Here is a 21,890-nt window from a genome sequence, read left to right on the forward strand (position 1 = left end):
CTGGATACTGAACAGGACACTGGCTCAGCCAGCTAATTCCTGTGTTGGGAGCTCTCTATTTTGTTACAAGCACAGAAGGGAATAGTAGGCTAGAAAAATTAATCTGAATTACAAAGAGGAAAGAAACTTTTTTGGACAGCTAAAACACTGCAGTATTTTGCCTAGATCATTTTCAGTTTGTTCTGAAATAGAAGAATAGACAATTTATTTTCTCTTTTCATATGACCAGCACCCCTGAAGTCACACCCCACATTGCCAGACTGGGGGTGGTAGTTCTGCATCCTCTTTCAACCTGTCACTATTAAAAAAAAATAAACAGAAGTATGAACTCTGAAAATGTTGGATAACAAAACTTGAAGTTTCTCCCAGATCTCCCTGTCACCTTCTCCTACTTCAATAATCAATCTAGCAATTATTTTTTGAAGTGAGGCACTCTTGTGTATATGTACAATACTCACCTGACAGTGCTAAACTTAGAATTGAGATATGTTAATGTTACAAAAATGTCTGCACTGACATTAATTCTATTAAGAATAGAAGGTTTACAGTTCTGTAATCCTAGCAACCCATTTGAAGTTCACTGAATTTTTATTTCGGTAAAGAAGTGCAGCTGCAACAAAACTTGGCTTAACTGCTAGCGTTCCTCTACGTATCACTAGGAATGTGGCTAGTTAGTATCTTATACACAAAATACTGCTGTCACAAAACTCAAACCTTAGAGAAGTAGCTAATGCAATTACATTGTTTAATACAATCAGTTTTTACCTCTGATTCAGCACTGAAAAGTTGTCGCTCTCGCTTATCCAGATCTCTCAGGGTTTTCTGAAGCTTTTCTTCCAAAACATTATATTCTGCTACCTAAACAAAGGAGGGGAAAAAAAGAATAAAATGTTGGTATTTTTATTTAGAAATTTCCATATAAAACAAATCTCCAGCTCTTAATTAAGAACTTGCAATGGAGGACTTCTAACTCATAGGCCGTAGAAGGGCTTTTTGACCAGGCAAGTAAAATGCAATCAAGGAGCTCCCATATACAGCAAACTAACCTAAGGAAGTTTCTAACAAATACTCTCTGATTAAAGGCTACTTTTAATTCTTTTGCACTGTTGTAGACTAGATGCATGCACATCGGTAGGTGAAAAGCTTCATTACAGACCCTTTGTTACATGTTACCAAATACCTTGTTAGATTTATAACAATTTAGACTTTCTGCAAATATAAGGAGGAATTTCCTTACCTTTTTCTTCACTAACGCCTCTCTCTCTTTGTCTCTTTTCTTCCATTCCTCAGCAAGTGCTTGCATATGGACCATTTCCTTCTTTTTAAGCTTTTAGGGGAAAAAAAGAAACAAAATCCCCAAACCAGATCAAAATTGTTGGAAGTGCACCTTTAGAATACTAGCAGACCTAAGTCTTGAAGCAAAAGAGTTTAGTATGCTGACTTGCATAGCTCAAGATACGATTCTGATAGGGAAGGATGTCTTAAACTGAAGTACACAATGCAAAGTAAATGCAAGTCTGAGAAAAATACATTTTACTAGATTTTCACTAGCTTTTAAAAAGAAGTAAACACAAACACCTAGAATGACCTCAAGAGTAAACAGCAATGGTTTTTGAGATGTGACTAAAGGAAGACAGAATTAATATTTAACATCAATAATTTGAATCTTGAATCTATTGTACTTTATAAAGAGTAATGGGAAATTGTGAAGATGGTATTCTGCATTTCAAACCCAGTGCCTTCTTCACTTACTTAAGAATTAACCTTTTTACTTAAGAGCATGGAATTTGTGAATGGAGTGGTTTACATCTGAAGTTTTAATATTCTGTATGAGTGAAATTTAGTTCTTACTTGAACTGGCAAAATAAAATACAATTAAAGTTATTCTCTGTACTAATTCTGCTAAAACTTCTCTGGCAATCACATAGTTTAGGTAATAAAAAAGACAGTAAAAACCTTATTTTCAAAAATGTCCTCTTGCATTTCCTTCCACATTTCTAACTCCAGTGCTGCTTTGTATTCCAGGGTTTCTCGAGATTCTGTATGGTCTTCTGGGGCACAGTGAAGCTGAGTGTGAGGGACATGCCGCTGTTGACCAGCACCTACATCCTGATATAGTAAGAGTGGATTTTTCATTGGAACCTCAACTTATCAAAGACATATTCAAAGGAAAAAGAAAAGATTTATATAAAACTTACTTGAGAAGAATCTGACACCATAACCTCTCGCACTTTGACAAGTCCGTAGTCTTCCAAGGTGATGGTGTATGAAAGCTCTGCTATTCTGCTGCCTGACCTATAAATTGCATTAGAATGTTATTTTAATTAAAACTGTCTAAAGATACAGAAAAAGAATTGTAAGACAACACACAAAACTGAAAAGCTAAAGTTGTTCTGTGCAAGCTTGGAATCTCTAAACAGTTGCCTATGTGAGAGCCCAAACAGGCTTTCCTACATACACTGTTAAAACAGGGCCTAGTTTGTCAATCTACAGCAAGCCTTCTGACTTAAGCAGATAACTTGTCATTGGAAACCTATTTAACTAACAGATTACTATAATCAACACATCCCTGCAATGAGGGAATAAGCCAAAATTGTACCTACAGTCCTAAATCTTTCTAATGATGTAACTGCTCATATACAGGCAAAGTCATCATGTAACTGGAAATTATCAAAAGTCTCACATGAAAGTACACTGAAGTGTAGACCTTGGTCAAAACAAAACTTCTCATTTCAGTGATAATCACTCAGGCAAATTACACAATCACTGGTCACCTGGAAGCTGCAGAACATATCAAGCAACAAGATGCTGAAGGAATTAACCACAGCGATAGTTTTCTCAGAAATTCACTTTCAGCAAATATAGAGATGACACTAAAGTGCTTTTTACAAGGGTGCAGCTTTCCACAGTCATTTGGAAAGGAAAAAAACCCAATAAATGCTTGTACTTCACTCGAGTTAAAATAAATTGCTGCATTGAATTCTTACAACTTTCCACTGGCTGACTAAAAAAGAAAACAAGAGTTGTATTAGTTGATGTCAGAAATCTGATTCAACAAGTCTGTTGAACATACCAGTGTAAAAAGAAAGCTACACCAACAAGAGCAAGGATAAGAAGGGGTCAGCACAGCAAAACACAGACCTGATTACATTTTCAGAATGCCATCTAGTGGTTATGTTTTGTGCAAAACCAAATTTCATTTAACAAGTGGTAAAAGTATGAACCTTAATGTATAGTGAGACCTTAAAGTAACTCTTCACAGAATCAGGCCGTGCCAGCTTTCCCACGGAAGTTTAAGCAAAGCCAGAGGTCAATTTTCTATGAAGCTGGGAGGAGGGGGATACCCATCACTAACATGACATTTTCTGTGTGTTAAATATAAAATGCATTTTTTAAAATCTGCTGCATTATTGTTTAAAACTGACCTCAGTCTTAACAGCAATTACATTTATTTTTAAAGGGCATAATCAAGTTCCATCATTACACAGAAAAGATGAGGGTCGACACTGATTGTGAACACTAATCATCTTCAATCAATCAATCACAAGGACACAGGACAAAAGTAACTGCCAATCAAAAAAAATACACACACATATACATACAAAACCCCACAACTGCTCTATGTAAATGAATATTTGTCTTCAGACAGAGTATTAGTTAATACAGCTCCTTCTGATGTACACAAGCTGAAACCCCCACTGAAATCCTGAAGCAGGAGACATCTCCATTCTCTGGGTATATCTGTCCTCCAAATTTTCACTGAAGTCAGTTGTATCTTTTAGATAAAACTAAAGCATACTACGGACAAACAACGTTAAATATATTATGGAATATCAACCCTTTCTGTAATTCAGTAACTTACTTAAGGAAGTGCCTCAGTAACATTTTTTTCAATTATTTATTTCTTAATCTGTCTGTGAAGTTTAATTTACCCAAGCTCACTATTATATAAAGGTTTATTACAATGACTTTGGTAGTAATGTATACATTGCTCAATATGAAGTGGCAATTTAGCTTTTCATCTCTTGGATGCCTAGTCCCCTCTCTGCATACTGCAGTACGCTGCAGCCTATTTACCTATTCAAAAAGCTATGCAGGAAAAGCTTGCTGCTTTTCAGAGAAATACTAAATAAACAACTCTAGAAAATTTGCCACAGAGTTTTTAAATAGTTTTACCCTTGTGCTGCTGTGAAACTGACTGTTTCATTACAAGTCTGACGCCAGCATTGTTCACCATTCCCACCCAAGAAGCGTGTTTTTTCTGAAGCCAGAACACTTGAAAGCTGAAGTCTTGCCACTCCTAGAAGTAAGTCTTTGGCTGTTTTATCCTTGTGCCACAATTCAACCAGCAGAGGCAATCTGAAACATAGAAGTGATCTTCATGACAGGCATCAAAATGAAAGAGGAAGCATTCTTATTCAGAAGCACCTCATGTTCTAAAAGTAACTTCTTAAATCAATGGTTACAAAAGTCAGAAATGAATTGGTTTTACTGCTTTTCACTTAGAAGAATGAGACTGACTGACTTTGTATCTTTTCAATCACTTGGTTCAGATAATCATTCCTTTCAATTATTAGGGACTAACAATGCTATAGTGAGTGACTGATAGAATAATGCTAATACAGCTTGATCATCTTCATTTATAAATACATACAAATGAATTTTAGCCATTGTCACTCAAAATACATCTCCACTCCTACTTTCAAAATACTGCTATTTTGATGATTTTTTTATTTTATGTATTTATCATTTATTGAAAGCTGGTGGAACTGCTAGGAGAACTGTTTTACAGCCTTCAATGCTGCAACCTGCTTTCCAGGTACCTGCTGTATTTAAAGATATCATATAGTTATTGCATATTACAAAGAAAAAAAATGCTTATTTCAAGAAGTACTTCATCAAAAACGATGCTATCAAGCTTCACTTTTAAAATTTATAGCAAATATAGTTGTTCATGTAAGCAACGATACCTAAGTATGCAAGAGAGAAAATCAAGAACTATAGAATTCCTGAGTTAAAATGTAATTAATAGAGAAACTGGAGTAAGCTGTTAAGTATTTACTGGCATTAGCCCTTGAATTATTTACTAAATTCTAGAACTGATAATCTTAATGTGACTGCATTTACAACAAAATATAGAAAAGTATAATTAAGATAAAAAATTGCAAATTGCTACCTGAAGAATGTATCTTGAAGCTGATGAGGTATAGTTGCAAAGTCAAATGCACAATATGACTTTGGAAGAAAGACTTCCATGTTCTTTCTAACTTCTACAGGTGGACTTGTCATAATAGGTGCTGCGCTGCCAAAAAATGGGTATGAGTACCTAATAAAAAAAAAACCACAAAAATAGTAATTCTATAAAGAAGTAACTTTTTTAGTACCTTCTGCAACAGGAAAACCAGTTTAGACATAATTTAGTAAAGCATGACTTGTATCAAAGCTCAAGAAATTTATACTAGTACATTCAGCAATAGAACTTAGCTCTCAAGTATTCATGTAATTTATTTCAGGAACAATCCAGCTTCCTTATATTGGCTGTTTTGACAATAAACGTCTTAATAACCTGTACGTTCACAACCAGCTGAACACATTTTTTTACTAGAACTCTGTAATTATTATACAAAATGAGCAGACAAACAGAAGAAAAATTTATACACACATTAGATTATTACTTGAGAACATCTGTAACTGTATTTACAGTTCTGACTAGACTAACATGCAATAACTGATAACTAGGTATGCATATACACAGTGTCAGAAACATTAGAAAACTTCATTAGCTTTTTCATTTCCACAGCTTAATTGACTAAAAGGCAAGTCAAATCATTTTACCAATATGACTTAAAATGTGGCCTGAAACTACTCTACTGGCATATTTCACTGTATGAAAAACTGTAGCAAAGGGGAGGTCATGAACCTCTTAAACTTCATTTTGTTCAAACTGATGATACCAGCTGTCAGCCAAGTTCCTAATAAAATAAAAGGTGCATTCTTCACCTTTTGTGAAGAGCTATTGAAAGAGCTTGTTTAGACTGTAATAAAATAATACTTCCAATCTACAGTGAATATGCAATTTTTTACCCTGCAACTTTTCTTAACATTTATGTATCTGGATGTTTCTCCTCTTTTCCTACCATGTTCATCATTGACTATAAAAATTCAAGTGCATAAAACAAAAAAACCTATGTGTTGTTACTGTTCTGAAACTAATTATTGAAATGTTATACAAAAAATTTTATGTGGCAAAATTCCATCCATTGTATGTTGCTTTCGGCATACTATTTAGTAGTGTAGCCTATATGGGAAGATAATGATGAACTCTGTATTAGTTGTATTTTAAAATATTCCAGCCCTACATATCATCCACACCTTTTCTACCTAGTTCAGACAAAATGTAAACCACAAGAACCACCACCATAACTAGACTTCCCAGTTAAAACTGTATGAATTAAGATCTGCCAGAAAAGAAGCAGAGCAAATGCAGAGGCAGCTCCCCAGTCAAATCCTCAATGCTTTCAGACTGAATCACCATTTGAAGATATATTTCATCACAAACATCAAAAGCACCCTGATGGAAATGAGAAGACAAATTGCAAAAACTATTATTAATTACTCACTTCAAATACACCATCAATAATTAATGTAACAAAAGTAGAATTTATTTTTTAAATCATCAAAATCATCCCTGTATTTAAAATACTCTCAGAAATGCATTTAACTACACTGATACTTCATTAAAACTGAAATGTACTTCCTTCAGATTCATACACAAACCAGTGATCTGTCTCTTACTAAAACACCATAAAGAGTTCTTGGAGGAATGTAGGAAATGAGAAAAAAAAAAAAAAGAAAAAGAAAAGAAAAAGAAAAAAGAAAAACATGAGCTGGAAATGTAGCAGAAAGTAACATGAAAAGTAATTCTCCTATTCCTTTAAAGATTGATGTTCCTCGTCCAAGCTCATACATTCAAATGAGATTTAATACAAATTACAGTAAAAGGTAAAGTTTTATCCAGCTTTAATGCTCAGTTTAGTGAGAAGCCAGATGAACATTCTAAAGTATTTTGCTGCTGAAGATCAGCTACGTTTTAAAAGGAATGAAGAAGCAGAGAGGAACCTGCCACCAGAAATCATTCAGATTATGAAGACTTTGTATTTACCAAGAATAACAAAAACAAATTGTACCTTAAAATGCAATTTATTGGAATATCAACTTCCAGACTACGTATACTTCTTAAGTCTATTGAAAAGCAAAAATGGTGAGAGGCTGCTGGAATGACAATTTTCTGTGCTGACACAGGCTCAGAAGAACTGGACAGACCCACAGGGTTAGGCTGAGATATTGCCACTGGAGCACTGTCAGCTGAAAACACAAAAGAGAATTCATGTGCATTTTTTATAACTTGTTCTGCCCAAAATAACAAAATATATAAAAGATTAGTGTCACATTTTAATACAAGTAGATAGATTGCGTTCCTAAGAGATTTGTGTTTCTTGTAAAATAAATGAATTCTGTGAAAAATAACCACTCATTCTGTAAGTTACTGCTTCCAAAGAAAAAACAACAAAAACCCAACATAATTTAAATCTTCTTACAGAATTGTAGTATTTTTACTCTCTTTATTAATATTTGAAGTTAATATTTGAAGTGATGTAAGCTTTAACTCACTGAAAAAGTTTTACACTAAGATCAAAGAAATGAATCTCTTCAGAAAGATACTGTAAGACTTCAGTTTATACTAATTTTTCATAGTCAACTTGAGGGCATGCATAGGGAAAGAAATATTTTTAGAAATATAGGGTTTTTTTAAATTAACTAACCTCTTTAGGAAAATTACTAAGACAATCAGATTAATGGGTGAATTGTGCTCATGAAAGGCATCATCACCCTTGCCCCCAATGTGAGGTTTAGCCATTGAAGCAAACGAAAATGTGCAAAGCACATCTGCTTCTGTCACAGAACCCACGTACTGTGACATCCATTTTATAATTTAGAAAGCAGAAGCAACATTAAGTACCTGCTCAATAGCATCCAGGCTTCTCGTATCGTACAATGAGATCAATACTGCCTGCAGAGAGTAAAACATCAAACTACAAGTCCCACAGACAGGTGTCCAAAATGTGTTCTTGAAAAGTGTTCAAGACATTTTGTTTAAGTCTTTAAGAGCTATTTGGGCTATTTTTAGCCCATATAAAAAGAGGGAATCAAAGTATGAGATAAGAACTCAACTGCCTTTTGTAACTGCTACTTGTTCTGATATTTCCTTCATAATTATTTAAAACATTTCCACTTTTGTAATTTTTAAAGAAATACATCATTACTAGTATTGACTTTATTCTTTCCTCCTTTTTTCTAAGTGTTTTGCTTGCATTAATATTAACATTGCAAAAAAGAAAAATGCTGTAATATTCCAACATCAGCTAGTTAACACAATGGATGAATTAAACAATTTTAAGTGATTCAGGTAAGATACCAGTAGATTGCTGGGTGCAAAGAAGTGGCTGAGTGGAATTTTAAGGCCATACAGCTTTTAAGTACATATAGTTTACTGTTAAAATTCATTTAAGTTGGTACTATAATCAAATTTAATTTAATGTACTAAATTCAATAAATTTTGCCTTACTGGGATTTTGCATATCTGTCAGAGGTGACTTGGCTCTGCTCTGCGATTTCAAAGCTGGAAGCTCTTCAAAACACTGTTTGCTAACCTCTTGAGGGCAGCCAGTGACCACCCCTGAAAGACAAATGTGAAACGACATGTTTTACATCTTAGCAAAATAGAATTATAAAATTACTATTACTATAAATAAAAAAGCACAATCCTCGATTTCTTAACTGGAGATTCAAACCAGCTGCTGGCTTCAACACTACTTTCTTTTTACATTCCATATAAAGGACTTAATCCTTGCTTAGATAAGATCAGTTAGGATTAAGAGAAAAATTGGCTAAATTAGCAGACAAATCCTGAGAGCCCATTCTAGGACAGAGAATTTCCTCTATAGAACTGGGCATCTTTAGGACAAAGCTCCAAAGACCAGCAATACAAATATCATTAGAAAAATAATAACTCCATTTTATTCATAAATCATCTCTTAAGAAGATTCATGTTCAGTAACATTTAGCAAGGCAACATTTTTTGAGATTTACTTGGTTATTATGGTATTTCTTATCACTGCTCCTCTTCTACTTTTCCACTTCCCAGTTCTCATATCAGAAACAAGTCTTGCTAGGGCTTGGGCTACCAAGTCCAAACAAAAGGATCATGTAAAAATAAACAAAACAACCCAGTTGCTTGGTTTTGTCCAGGAGTCTACACTGTATGAACATTTGTCTTCACAAGTTAATACTCACATTCCTTAGAAATTCATTCTAAAATTTAAAATTAAAAAAAACCTTTAAAATTCCTTAGAAAAGTTAAAAAATCCCACATTACCCCTACTCTTCTACTGAATAAATTAACATTAGACCATTTCAACTCATTGAGCAAGTCAGTTTCTTCATAGGCATTGCACTAAACCTTCTCATTCACAACTCCAGGAAATTCCAAAAACTTTTGTTATGATTTTTCAAGCTGATGACCATCCACATCACTCATAATCTACACACCCTCAAATCCCTAATGTGGCTCTTGCAAGTGTACTTAACAATGATCATGGTCAAATCACAACATTTATCCCCCTTCTGTTATTTGTTTTATGCAAATGAGTCTGACTAGCCTGAAACTTATCACCAGAAATGAGTACTACTTCATGAATATACTAGAAAGGAGTAGCACATGATCCAAGCCCACACATAGCAACTGGGCAAAAAATTATATACCACATACCCCTTTTCCTTGGTTTTGTGCCTTTTTCAAACTTAAGACTTTCCACTTCACTCTCTGTTGCCACATCTTCTTTTGATGAACACTGGGTGGCTTGAGATGGGACATTCTGGGATCTCTGCTGCTGGCTCTCTGTTTTTCCACTAACATGTGAAAGAACTTTCTCGTGTGGCTGTTTGGGTTCACTTGCAGCATTTAGGGGAATCAAAGGCTGGATGAAATGATAATTTTCTTATTGACCATAGCTTGCACTGAAAAATTCTGTCTATGACATTTCATAGTATGAGATTATTCTTAATAGCATGAGATTACTTTTTATTATTATATTTATAGAAAAAGCCAACAAAAGGATTATTCATGTAAAGCAATTAATTCTTTCAGGGTTACACAAAATCCAGTCAAATATGATTAAGAAACACCAATAATTTTTTAACATGAAATTGTGTATAAACCAACAATGAATGGGTAAGATATACCTGGGTAGTCAAGCTCTCCCTTTGAAGAATTACAGATACCCCAACAGTAGGGGCCAGATCCAAAGGCAGTTGTGGCAGTTTCTGTTTAGCTCTATTTGGTGGAACAAGAACAAATGGTCCTTCTATTGCCACAGGGTGTTGGTCAATCTCCACATTTCCTCTCTTCAGCAGTCCAGACAGGGGAACTTCAGTGCTTCCAAGAGAGTGGTCCCCACAGCAAAGATGGATCTGCACACACACAAAGGTGCTAGAAAGTAAGTGATATGTGTGATTTGCACTGGAACCATCTGTGCACCCTCCACCAAAGGTAGCATAAATACAAGTTATCATCCCTAACCTAGTCCATGCATGCTGAGAATAAGAACAGCTATGAAACGTCTGTTTTGAGCTGATGGGATTTGCTCACTGACAGGGCAGCAGCAAATCACTGCACTGCCCTTCTGAGGATCTGTCATATCATTCCTTCTGTAGGATAAATTCAGTACTCTGTGGCTTCTAAACACTGCACAGATCCTTGCCCTTCATGCATAGGCATATGAAATGCATGACTGCAAAGTAATGAAAAAGGTTACTCAAAGGCTTTGGACATATATTTAGACACCACTTAACTGGCAAGGATTTTTGGGATTAAGTAACTGTGGTTTTAATTCCTGGTACATATAATCATTTGAAAACTTGATTTAACTGTTTATTCCTTATACAGCTTAATATTTATACATACAAGTGAAAGATGGATCTAAAAAAAAAAAAAAACAACACACACTAAGGTAATCTATTTTTCTCAAAGTTGCTCTTTGAAACTCAAATACTAACTTGCTTTTTCCCAAATAAGAGTCACTTCAGTTTTGATTTAGCAGATCAGAACACTGTATTCCCACATTTAATATTTATTGTACTTACGGAAACTGTCATGCTGAAAGGTGTGAGTATACATATTTAGGTGCACATACATACGTACATACATACAAATACAGTCAAACAATACATATATACACACACTCTAGTCTGGCAACTAGCACCTTTTACAACAAAAGTCTTCATTTTTGGAAATATATGTTAAAATTAAGAATCAGAGCACAGTGCTCTGATCCTATATCTTAAGATTTAAGATGCTGAGTGAGAACTCAAAGGAAGAAAACTGTAAATCAAAATGCGGATCTGACCGCACAAGAACTTTTGTTCAAAAAATTGTTCTTTACACATGATGCAAACATGTATAATTCCCTACATAGGTATCATATGTGTTATATTAAACACTTTGTTTCAAGACTGCTTTAGAGTAAGGATAAATTCCAAACACACCAGTGCACATGTTGCTCCAAAAATATTTACACTTGCGTGAAAAAAAATTGAAACAATACAAGATTGAAACAAAAGCATTCTTAAACCCCCCTGCATAAAAACCCTAGAACGGCCTCTATACTTTCTATAACTAATACCGTCTTATTTACTAGCTACATTATCAGAAAACTTACACCACCCTCACTCAACGAAGCAGACTCTTTGTTTTGTAATCAGTTTGAGCCATGCACAGATTGCCATAAATACTCTAAGTACTACCTGATAGAATCATAGATTCATTTAGTTCAGAAAAGACCCTTAAGTCTGCTGAGTCCAGCTGTTAACTTAACACTGCCAACTCACCACTAAACCATGTCCTCCATCTAAAGGCAAGGCTAAAAAAGATAAGCAATATCCCATAACAGCCCAAAAATGTCTGTAGTGTATTTAGAAACAGTATTTGGCTACAGAGCGGGGAAAAAAAGACAGACCTCACTTATCATTCACAAAGAGTCCTGAAGACAGTGATTTTAGAACTTAGGCAAGAGTGACCTGAGCAGCTGGTATGGGATTACCATAGCACAAAGCAGGACTCTGGGTTGCAGATGGCCCGACTGCAGTGCAGACCCCAAAGCTCAGAGATCTTCAGAGACCCACATTAGCTCTTTGGGAAGATCATATTTCAGCAACAGCTTTTATCATGACATGGAAACCACTTTGCTGTAATAGCAACTAATTAAAAAGACAGCACTCCACCTGAGCTAGGAAACTTGCTGCTATGGTTTCCCTCACATCAGCAAGAGAATCAACTTATATTTGGGCCAAAATACTATAATACCATCTTAGTTTTGGAAACAGAAATGCTTCACAGATACAACCTGAGACCTACTCTACTTCTTTAATGATTTATTTTCATTCACATTTGAAATTAAACAGCTTACCTGCAATTTTGACTGTGCACAAAGATAAACCTGAAGAACATCTACTGTACTACGTATTCGAACTGAAGCTCTTTCTGGTTCGAAGTTTGGATTAATTAAATCAGTGAAAGGTTCATTTGTGACATCATTTCCCAGTAATGAGTAGTAGAAAAAAAACTCAGGTTGTTGATCAGGGAGCTTCACAGCACTAGGAACTAACTGAAAGAGAAGCAGAAAAGAATTAGGTATCTCTTTCCTTGATGCACAGTTACAGTAACTCTAAAGAAATTGTTTGGAAATTAGAGCTTAAAGTGACCAGCTGACCTAGATCATAGCTAGCACTTCACACAAAACTTATTATATTAATACTCAAATTAAAAATGTTTTAATTTTTTAAGCAAAAAAGAGCAAGACTTGTCAACACCAAGGGCTGTAACTGACATGTATTTAATAACATCAAGTACTGCACAAATACTCAGACATAAGCTATGCCTTCATAAAATATTTCCAATATAAATAATGCAGATTAGATACTGTTATATAATTTATGTGATTAAATAAAACACTGAAACAGATGAACAGCTACTTCATCCTGTAAGCAACTGCAAGTTCAATGCCTAAAGAGGCACAAGCCACAAGCACGATCACATTAAATTTTGTTTCTCAAGGTCCTACAATTCTGACATGGAAAATTAATTTCCCTGAAAAAAATAAACATGACAAGACTGAAAAGAGTTTATCACACACCATGAGTTCTAGACCAATTAAAACAAGGCTCTCAGTGCAGCATAAACAGAGCAGCTGAGGTCTAAAGCTCATGCCACTTCATCCAAGCTAGTAAGTCCTTCCCTCAGGCAATATATGAACTCTGTCTTACATACTTAAAAAAGTATTTCACCTTGTTTGAACTCCAGTGCATGGGCACCACACTGAATACTAGTACTATTCATACACAAACTTCTTACACTAGAGAAGTATGCATTTCAGAAGAATGCATATTTGAAGTAAATACAGTTTTAGTACTTCAAAAGAATTGTATTTCGTCTGAATATTAAGTTCATAAAGTTTTAAAATGAATATAAATTCATTTTGGGACAAAGTTATTTCTTGAAATCATCTCAAAAAACCGTAAAAAAAACTAATTAGAAATGCGAAAAGGGAGGGTGAAAATACTAATGTGGGATAACACTTCTTAAAAAGTACACATAGTAAGGAAACAGACCTGTTCCAACTGTGTGGCAAATGCAATGGTTACAGACAAGACAAAGTGATCTCTACAATACTCTGCTGGTCCAATTTGATGATAGCCTTCTTCTTCATTCAAGACTGGTACAATACTTTTAGGGTCCAGTCCATGAAAAAGGGTTAGTACTAAGAGAGAAGAAATAAACATAAATAACTAGTGGTTTTTGTAATTGCTGCAGCAATCTGATATATAACTGCAATTTTATTTTTAAGAATTACACATGGAAATTACATGAGGAAAGAAAAATTACAAATAATCGGATATATAATTGCAATTTTATTTTTAAGCATTACACATGGAAATTACATGTGGAAAGAAAAATTACAAATAAAGGTCTTGATGCCTGTTACCAAAGTTTTGCAAAAAACAAAGTAGTCCCTAGCTATACTTTGAAACAGCTACAAAAAAATCTGAAATTAACTTTTATTCACAACTGTTACATTGAACACCGTGCTAAAAAGAATTCTAGTTCCTATTTTTATTTTGTGTTACAATGAGAAACAGTACAGTGACTGGAAGTTTATTTCACTAGGCTAGAGTATACCATGCTATTTCTTTACTTTGCTCATTGACAAAAATGCAGGACAGTAACCACATATTGCAATCTATTGGAACAAATATGGTGTGCCATTCCACAGGTCTTTAGAATGCTTTATTTAAACATTTTTCATCTGAAGTCTTCACCATATAAAACTCTGTATTCTGGTTTGCTAGTTTTTGTTCTATAGTGCCAGTAATTCAACACATTCAGCCCTCAGGTTACACCAAATAGAAATAGTGACATAGCATTTTGTGAACAAAAAAGCTCAGTTTCAAATACTGAAAGCCTTAGACAACTTAAGTGAGTAAAGAAAAAAAGTGTATGAATACTAAACGGAAAAGTATCTGACCAGACTAGAACTGGATAATACAGCTTTGTCATACCCAATGTCTGGAACATTAGCTTTACAACTGTTTAAATGCAGAAGTTTGTTTTTCCCCATCACATAAATATGATATTGACTAATTTTGACATGATGAAAAAAAGGAAAAAGCTGGCACACTTGTTTGTAGCAATTATTCCACAGAAAACATGAAATGGGAAACAGTGCTGAGTTAAGGCAGAAAGGTCTTCTTTTATTTTTTTTTGCCAGTGTCATGAGGGATAGGAGAACTTGCAGGCACAAAGACCACATGGGAAGTGCAGACTAATCCTTAGAGTAGTTCTTTGCCTCCTTTACAGATGTTACAATATGGAAGGCTCCCTGTGTTTTGCTGTAAATCTGAAAGAATGGAGTACACTATCTTACACTGAAACTTAAATCCTGTCTTAACCAATCTTGAAATGCAGCCAAGTCAGTAAATTCTGGGCCAGAAGCTTGTAAAACATTTACTGCCACTGACCATTCTACTTCTACAAAATCACAGCCACAGATCATCAGCAGATAGATGACAGATTTAGAAGTAGGGTAAAGGTACCTTCAGGGCAAGAACACAAAATATTGTAAGGTACGCAGGAGAAAACCCACTAGGTGTACCAAAAGGCTCATTTTCCAAAAGTTAATTAGATAGGCATTTGGGTGAGAGATCAGGGCAAGATGGAAATATGTTTTTGTTTTGGGACTCTTTAAATCAAATTTCTAAGACCTTGTTTTTGTTTTTTTAACAACTACTAACTTGCATTACAAAAAAAAAAAACAAAAAACAAAAAAACCCACCAAAACAAACAGATTAAAAGTGACTTAAAGGCACAGCACAGAAAGGCACCTACTAGTGTTAACATTTGAGTTCCAAAAGATTTTTGACACATTTCACTGATTTCCTTTGAGAAAAATAAACAAGAGAATCCAGAATTGGAATTAGTCCCAACATTAAGCAGATGTTACTACAAAAAAAAAATTAACAATAGTACATAATTTAAGTACCTAAAGATTAGAAGAACACACCAAAAATAAGCAAGTCTACCCAACAAATGGGACATTTTACTATTTCACAGTTCCAAGCCCAAACTACTGAAACTTCACCTTCTCTAAAGAAGCTCCTTTCCTATTTCTTTCGTAACTTTCCAAAACTTTCCAATACAAGTTAAATACCCAAGGGAGTTAACTAGGAGCCACTGATTCTCATTTCAAATACCAGTTGGTTTGCAACTTGTCCACCTAAAAGTCACACAGTTATCACAGTAATCAACCCTTGAAAAATTTAATGTACCACAAGGTACATTAATCAGCTGGAACTGCTGTGAAATTAAAATTCTCTTGAGACTTCAAACCACACATTTGCAACAAGTGATATGTCATCTGGCACAGGAAGATTTTTAATTCAAAGTGAGTGATGTCATGTTACTTACCCTTCCCTTCTCTAGGGGGTGCCGCCTTTGCTTTAAAATCATCAACTAGTGCTTTTGAATCTGCCTCCAATACAACACCAATTTGTATTTCAGGTTTAAACTTAGGGTACTTGTTACTAAGCAAAGGATACCATTTAGGTGCCTACAGAGTAAAAAACGAAAATAAGACCCCAAAGTGTTTAACTACAACAGAAAAAAATAGTATAATACTATTACAGAAAACTCAGTCTTAATGTAGCACTTCTATTTAATCACCTATAGAAATACACTTTGGTTTTTATTTCTATTTATTTAATAATTTGGTCTATTTAGAACACTATTGTACTAAAATATTCCATAGAATGATTACTGGATGACTACCTGAACATACTGGGCTTTTTCCACTTACTTGTACAGTGCAAATGTTAGAGAAATATACCATAAATCTTTATTTAGAAAACCTTCAAGTTCTCAACTGCACAATAAGTCATAAGCATTGAAAATTCTCTAGAAGAATGATCCTAAAATAGGACAGCATACTCCTTGTATGACCCATATCAAAGTAATGTTTTGATCAAGCTTGATACAAGGGTGTTGGCTAATTAAATTTTTAAAAGCAATTATTCTGTATTTCCTCTATGCCACATTAAGGGGCTAGAAGCAATCACCTAACATCTTCTTCCATGGAGGCCCAATTAAAAAAACAACTTAAGACTTGATTTGATGATGGAGACTCAATTAAATTGCTCCATATCTATTACTTAGACAAAATTTTCCAGTTGATTAAATAATGAGATTGTGTAGATTAATTAGTTGCTAGTGATCCTATTATTCAATTCAGAAGCAAGATTAGAACCAACTGTGTTTTTCACTTGTGCATGTTCTCAGAGGCAAGATGTCTCTCCTCTTATGAAAAGCAACAAAATCCCCCATATATGGGGATCTGATGATCAGCTGTACTCCAAAACGAGACTCAAAAGTTTAGCCTATGCTTTAATTCAAATTATATTATCTGTAACAGCATTGTTGTCAAAACAAGTTTTTAAATCTTTATACCCTATAACGTACCTGTTTCTTTTCTGGTGCAGCCCTTAGATCCAGTACAATATAGCCTATATTTTCTTTAGCTGAAGATACAGGATCCAATGCAAAACATTGGAGTTTGATAGGTGTACGCTGCAGTCTGAAAAAAGTAACTCAGTTGAAATATTAAATATAAAATGTAACTCTGCAATTAGTTCTCAAAGACAGTTCATAAGTTTCCAGCAAACTAATGATACAAACTTGTTATATAACTAGCTTCATTAGGTTGGAAACTGAATTTATATTGAACACACAAAAGTCATGACTAAGTGAGATAATGAACAAGTGGTTTAAGTTTTTAAGAGTGCATTGGAGCCTCAGTCTCAAGCACTATTAAAAACAACTATTAGCAACAAATAAATATCTCACACACATAAAAGAAATAAGCACAGAGCCTCAAACAAAATTTGAATATCACTTGGAGGGGCATCTTAAAACAGGACTTATGCACAAGAATTTTGGGTAAAGCACCTGACTACTTCAAGGCACAAATAAGACATCTAGAGCATGGCAAATGCAGGCATCTTTCTCTGTCAAATAAAAATGATACAGCCTTTTTATCTTCTTTGATAATATTACCATAATAATATAACCTGTAAGTTGTAAGACCTGTGAAATGAAATAACAGTAATCGAAGCATTCAATTTCTCAGCTTATCTCTTTGAAATTTTCAAAAACTATTTACACAGGCTTTTCAGACTTTAAGTTAATTTTATGCCACAGTATACACAAGGAAGCTTGACTGTAGTGTTTGAATTACAGAATTATTACTTTGCTCTAAGAGCCTGCGGGGTGTTTTTTAGTAGTGTGAAAATATACTCCTTAGAATTTTTAAAAACATCCTTTACCTTGCCACACACTACCTTTTTTTGTACATTAGTACATTTTTCCACAACATTATCATAGACACAAGTAAAAGAAAGTTTCCAGAAAACAGTTCAGATGACAGTAAACCAAAAATTGTATTTCACTAACTGTAAAGGCAAGAAAGTTAAATTTTATCTACAAATTAGACTTCACTTTTTAACATTACCTGTGCTGATGAAGTGCTTTCCTATCAAGTTCCCAGGCCAGTTCTGTAGCAAATTCTGGCTGATCAGAATGCTCCACGGGGTCAGTAGCCAACTGTTCACCATCTAACTTGGCTTCAACTATAAGCATGTGCTTGGGTCGTTTTGGGAAACAGCGCCCTGTAAAAGAGTGGCATTGCATGCACCATGACTAAAAGAGATGCAAGAGCTCAGACTGATGCCATAAATCAGTTATGTGAAATTGATTTCCCATGTCACCTTCCTTGCTCTGATCTTTAAAGAAAAAGTGCACTACGCAGAAATATGAAAGAACATAACATGAAACAGACTATTTGTGAAGAAACAGGAAATTTAGTAACAAAGCAAAGTAGCAAGCCATTAGAATTATTTGATGAATCTATGATTGGTAATAGGTAAGGGAATAGGCATGAGAAATAGAGTGAATGTTTTACTTCAAGTGAAAGCGTTATGTCTGTCTGACATCAAAAATAGAAAAACATGATCTTATAAAAGTAGTGAATGGTGTTTCTCCTGCCACTTGCTGAAAAAAAAATCATTACCAAATTAGAAGAGTGCCTAAAACTGTGTAGGATTGGTCCTGGGCTCAGGATCATCCAATATTCTTATTTGAATTGACAAAAAAGAAGTAAAAGTTTACTTATATCATGGTGTGGGGAGACGATACTACAAGCATATCAGATGACAGGATTTCATTTGTAAGCTCCTCTGGCAAACTACATAAATGGACAGAGAGATAATAGGATTTACTTGACAAAGAGAAAGCATTCAGCCGAAACAACACAAACCCCCACTAATCTCCAAAACAGCCCAAAAGAGAAAAAGACATCCTAACAAATAACTCACGCACACACACACACACACTGTAATTAGACTACAGAAACTAAAACCTGTAGAAATGCGAGAAGACCAAGTAGATATACGTTCGAGTCAACACTACCAAAAAAAAGCTTAAGGATGATTGCTACGAAGGGACAGAAATACCAGAATACTACTTAAAACAAACAAACAAAACAAACAAACAAAACAACACCCCCACAAAACCACCACACACCTAAACGAACAAAACCCAAATCCTCAGGGGACGATTATTACTTTTCTCATTCACTTAAAACAATACATTGAGTAAATACCTCCAAAACCTAAGAGAGGGAACGCAACCCTAGCCTTAAGATACGTACGTCCAAAGCTTTATTAACAACATCGGTTTACTCAAAGCTGCTCGGCTCACCCCGCTCACGGCACCAGAGAAAACACCTCAGAGGCAGAACCAGCCCTCATCCTCCTCCCGGGACACAGGGGACACGCAGCAGCCGGAAGGCCGCCACCCTCCCGCCCCGCTCGCTTACCTTCCAGCACGGAGACGACGATCAGCAGCCGATCGGCGGCTCTGGAGACCATCTCCCCGCTCCGCCCGGGCGCTGCCGGGCCCGGGAAGCGCGGGCGCTCCCGAGGCGGAGCGGAGACACCCGGAAGCTCTCGCGCCACTCCGCCCGCCTTGCGGCCACTCGCCACCCTTTTGCCGCCGCGAGCCTTTAAACACCAACAGCCGCCGCGCAGCCTTCAAACAAACACCAACCGCCGCCGCTTCCGCCCGGCAACGCCGGCCCCGCCGCTTCCGCCGCCGGCTCCGCCCCGGCTCCGCCCCGGCACCGCCTCGGCACCGCCCCCTCCTTCACCCTGGCACCGCCCCGGCTCCGCCCCGGCTCCGCCCCGGCTCCGCCCCGGCACCGCCCCGGCACCGCTCCGGCTCCGCCCCGGCAGCGCCCCGGCACCGCCCCGGCACCGCCTCGGCACCGCCCCGGCACCGCCCCGGCTCCGCCCCGGCACCGCTCCGGCTCCGCCCCGGCAGCGCCCCGGCACCGCCCCGGCACCGCCTCGGCACCGCCCCGGCACCGCTCCGGCTCCGCCCCGGCACCGCCTCGGCACCGCCTCGGCACCGCCTCGGCACCGCCCCCTCCTCGACCCTGGCATCGCTTCCAGGCCGCCTGTACCGCTCCCGCACCCCTCCTTAGCCTGAGCGGGAGTGGCCGTGCCGTGACGCGGAAGGTCTTACGGCGCCGTGGAACCGTAGTCGAAAACCTCACAAATGAAAGTATAAAAAGGTTTTTCACAAGCAATCTCTATTGCCAGTGGAGGAAAGCCATCTGCTTCAAAGACGTGCCTTCTATTAAAGCGGGGAAGTTTCTTTACTTTTTTTTCCCCGCCACTGTGATGAGCGTCAGAGCAGGAGAATTTGAATCCAGTTGTAGTGAAATGCAGCTTTGTCCTCCTTAGCTATTTTTTTAGCGTATTGTCTTCCATACTAAGTAATAATCAGTTAAGCAGCAATATCACGAAATAGTGTGTTCCTGCACCTGGCATCCCAAGTTAAACATATATATTTTGACTATGAGGCAAAACAAACCATTTTTAAGTTTACAGTATTTTTTTTAGCAAATGGAGTAGCAAAATTTTTGTGTAGACATAAAATTGTTGAGTTTTAGTAACGTATGTACTCTGTAAAGTTGCTGAGTCACGATTTGCAAATAACCAGGAGAGGAAGAACCTGTTTTACTTCTGCAAGAATTTTATTCTGGTTCTGAAACACTTCTCAAAGAGACACTTGTATTTGAGTTGAATCTGCCCAAGTTCAATTCTGGCTGCTTCTTTTTTGTTGTGTCATCTTCAGGTGTATAACACTGCACGTGGCACAGCAACTGTCTGCAGTCTGAGTTCTTAAATTTCTATCACTGTCACCTTCTGCAAGCCAGGTTGTAGGTACTTTCTACAGATACTTTTTATACAAAACCTGGAGGCAGACCTCTGGAAAATGAGTGATTTGGGCTAGCGAGGGAACATGATCCCAGATGATAACAAAAATAGACAGTTTATCTGTGCAGCTTTTTTATTTGAAAATTGATTTCTCTTGGTGTGATTCAAGAAAATAATATACTTGTCAACCACTGCTGAATAAACAATCACTTCTTGTAACTGTTCATGGATTTGCATTTTGCCTGTTTAGCATGCTGGACTGGTTCAGCACAGGGTCAGAAAAATACCAGAGCCAGCAAAAAAGACTTAGAGCATGTGACTAACAATGCTGTTTTATGGGTGCTTATGTCTGCACATGGCAAAGCTTCTCCCCTTTTGGTAACAGCAAACCTTTAAATCTGGAACTCATGGAACTTTATCCTTGGACATCTCTTCTGGCTCTAACCTGACTTTTATCTTCATGTTACAGGTGTTAACTGTGCCAAGAGCCTCATCGCTATAAACTTTTCATTAAAAAGACAATGGGACCTTTTTGGTATTATCATCTACGTTTACTTTGCAGTACACCAAGTCTTCCTCTATTCATCCAAGAACCACCAAAGATTGTTTTCTTATTATGCTATCATAGTCTTGCTAACTTGTATCTCACCTTGTGCATTTGCCTGCCTAGGTATCAGGTGCAGGATGTGCCCTATGCAGGAACACTGGCAGTAAGCACACCTGTGGGAGGTCTGCCCAGGTAGAGGAACACCTCCACTTAGTGACAGAACTGTGGGAGCAGATGAGTGGATGAAGCAGCATCAGAGAGTCTGAGTGAGAGAAACTACTTGAAAAACTCTCTACCTTCCCAGGGACAAATCTGTCAGGCAGACAGGGTGCATGATACAGGGGATTCCCTATCCTATCTTTAATCTGCAGAACATAATGACTTAAGAGATAGGGGGAAA

General features: G+C 36.7%; 1 protein-coding gene across 3 annotated transcripts in view; it reads right to left on the minus strand.

Annotated features, from left to right (window-relative positions):
- Positions 1–19,749, minus strand: part of CEP120 (centrosomal protein 120) — a 46,160-nt gene extending 26,411 nt beyond the window's left edge. Inside the window, exons 1-16 of one of the 3 annotated variants that reach the window (XM_068175924.1) lie at positions 19,539–19,749; positions 18,174–18,330; positions 17,126–17,240; positions 16,079–16,220; positions 13,726–13,874; positions 12,525–12,722; positions 10,303–10,530; positions 9,830–9,998; positions 8,627–8,737; positions 7,188–7,365; positions 5,177–5,326; positions 4,177–4,359; positions 2,199–2,295; positions 1,957–2,109; positions 1,238–1,327; positions 766–858 (exon numbers count right to left, since the gene is read on the minus strand). In XM_068175924.1, the coding sequence (XP_068032025.1) occupies positions 766–858; positions 1,238–1,327; positions 1,957–2,109; positions 2,199–2,295; positions 4,177–4,359; positions 5,177–5,326; positions 7,188–7,365; positions 8,627–8,737; positions 9,830–9,998; positions 10,303–10,530; positions 12,525–12,722; positions 13,726–13,874; positions 16,079–16,220; positions 17,126–17,240; positions 18,174–18,330; positions 19,539–19,590 (2,265 nt within the window). In that variant the 5' untranslated portion in view covers positions 19,591–19,749. Of the gene's footprint in view, positions 1–765; positions 859–1,237; positions 1,328–1,956; positions 2,110–2,198; positions 2,296–4,176; positions 4,360–5,176; positions 5,327–7,187; positions 7,366–8,626; positions 8,738–9,829; positions 10,038–10,302; positions 10,531–12,524; positions 12,723–13,725; positions 13,875–16,078; positions 16,221–17,125; positions 17,241–18,173; positions 18,331–19,538 lie in introns of all 3 variants that reach the window. The other 2 variants (XM_068175926.1, XM_068175925.1) reach the window with 2 other exon arrangements.
- Between the last annotated feature and the right edge of the window lie 2,141 nt (positions 19,750–21,890).

Source organism: Anomalospiza imberbis, chromosome Z (genome assembly GCF_031753505.1).
Source record: "Anomalospiza imberbis isolate Cuckoo-Finch-1a 21T00152 chromosome Z, ASM3175350v1, whole genome shotgun sequence".
Classification (NCBI taxonomy): Eukaryota; Metazoa; Chordata; class Aves; order Passeriformes; family Viduidae; genus Anomalospiza; species Anomalospiza imberbis.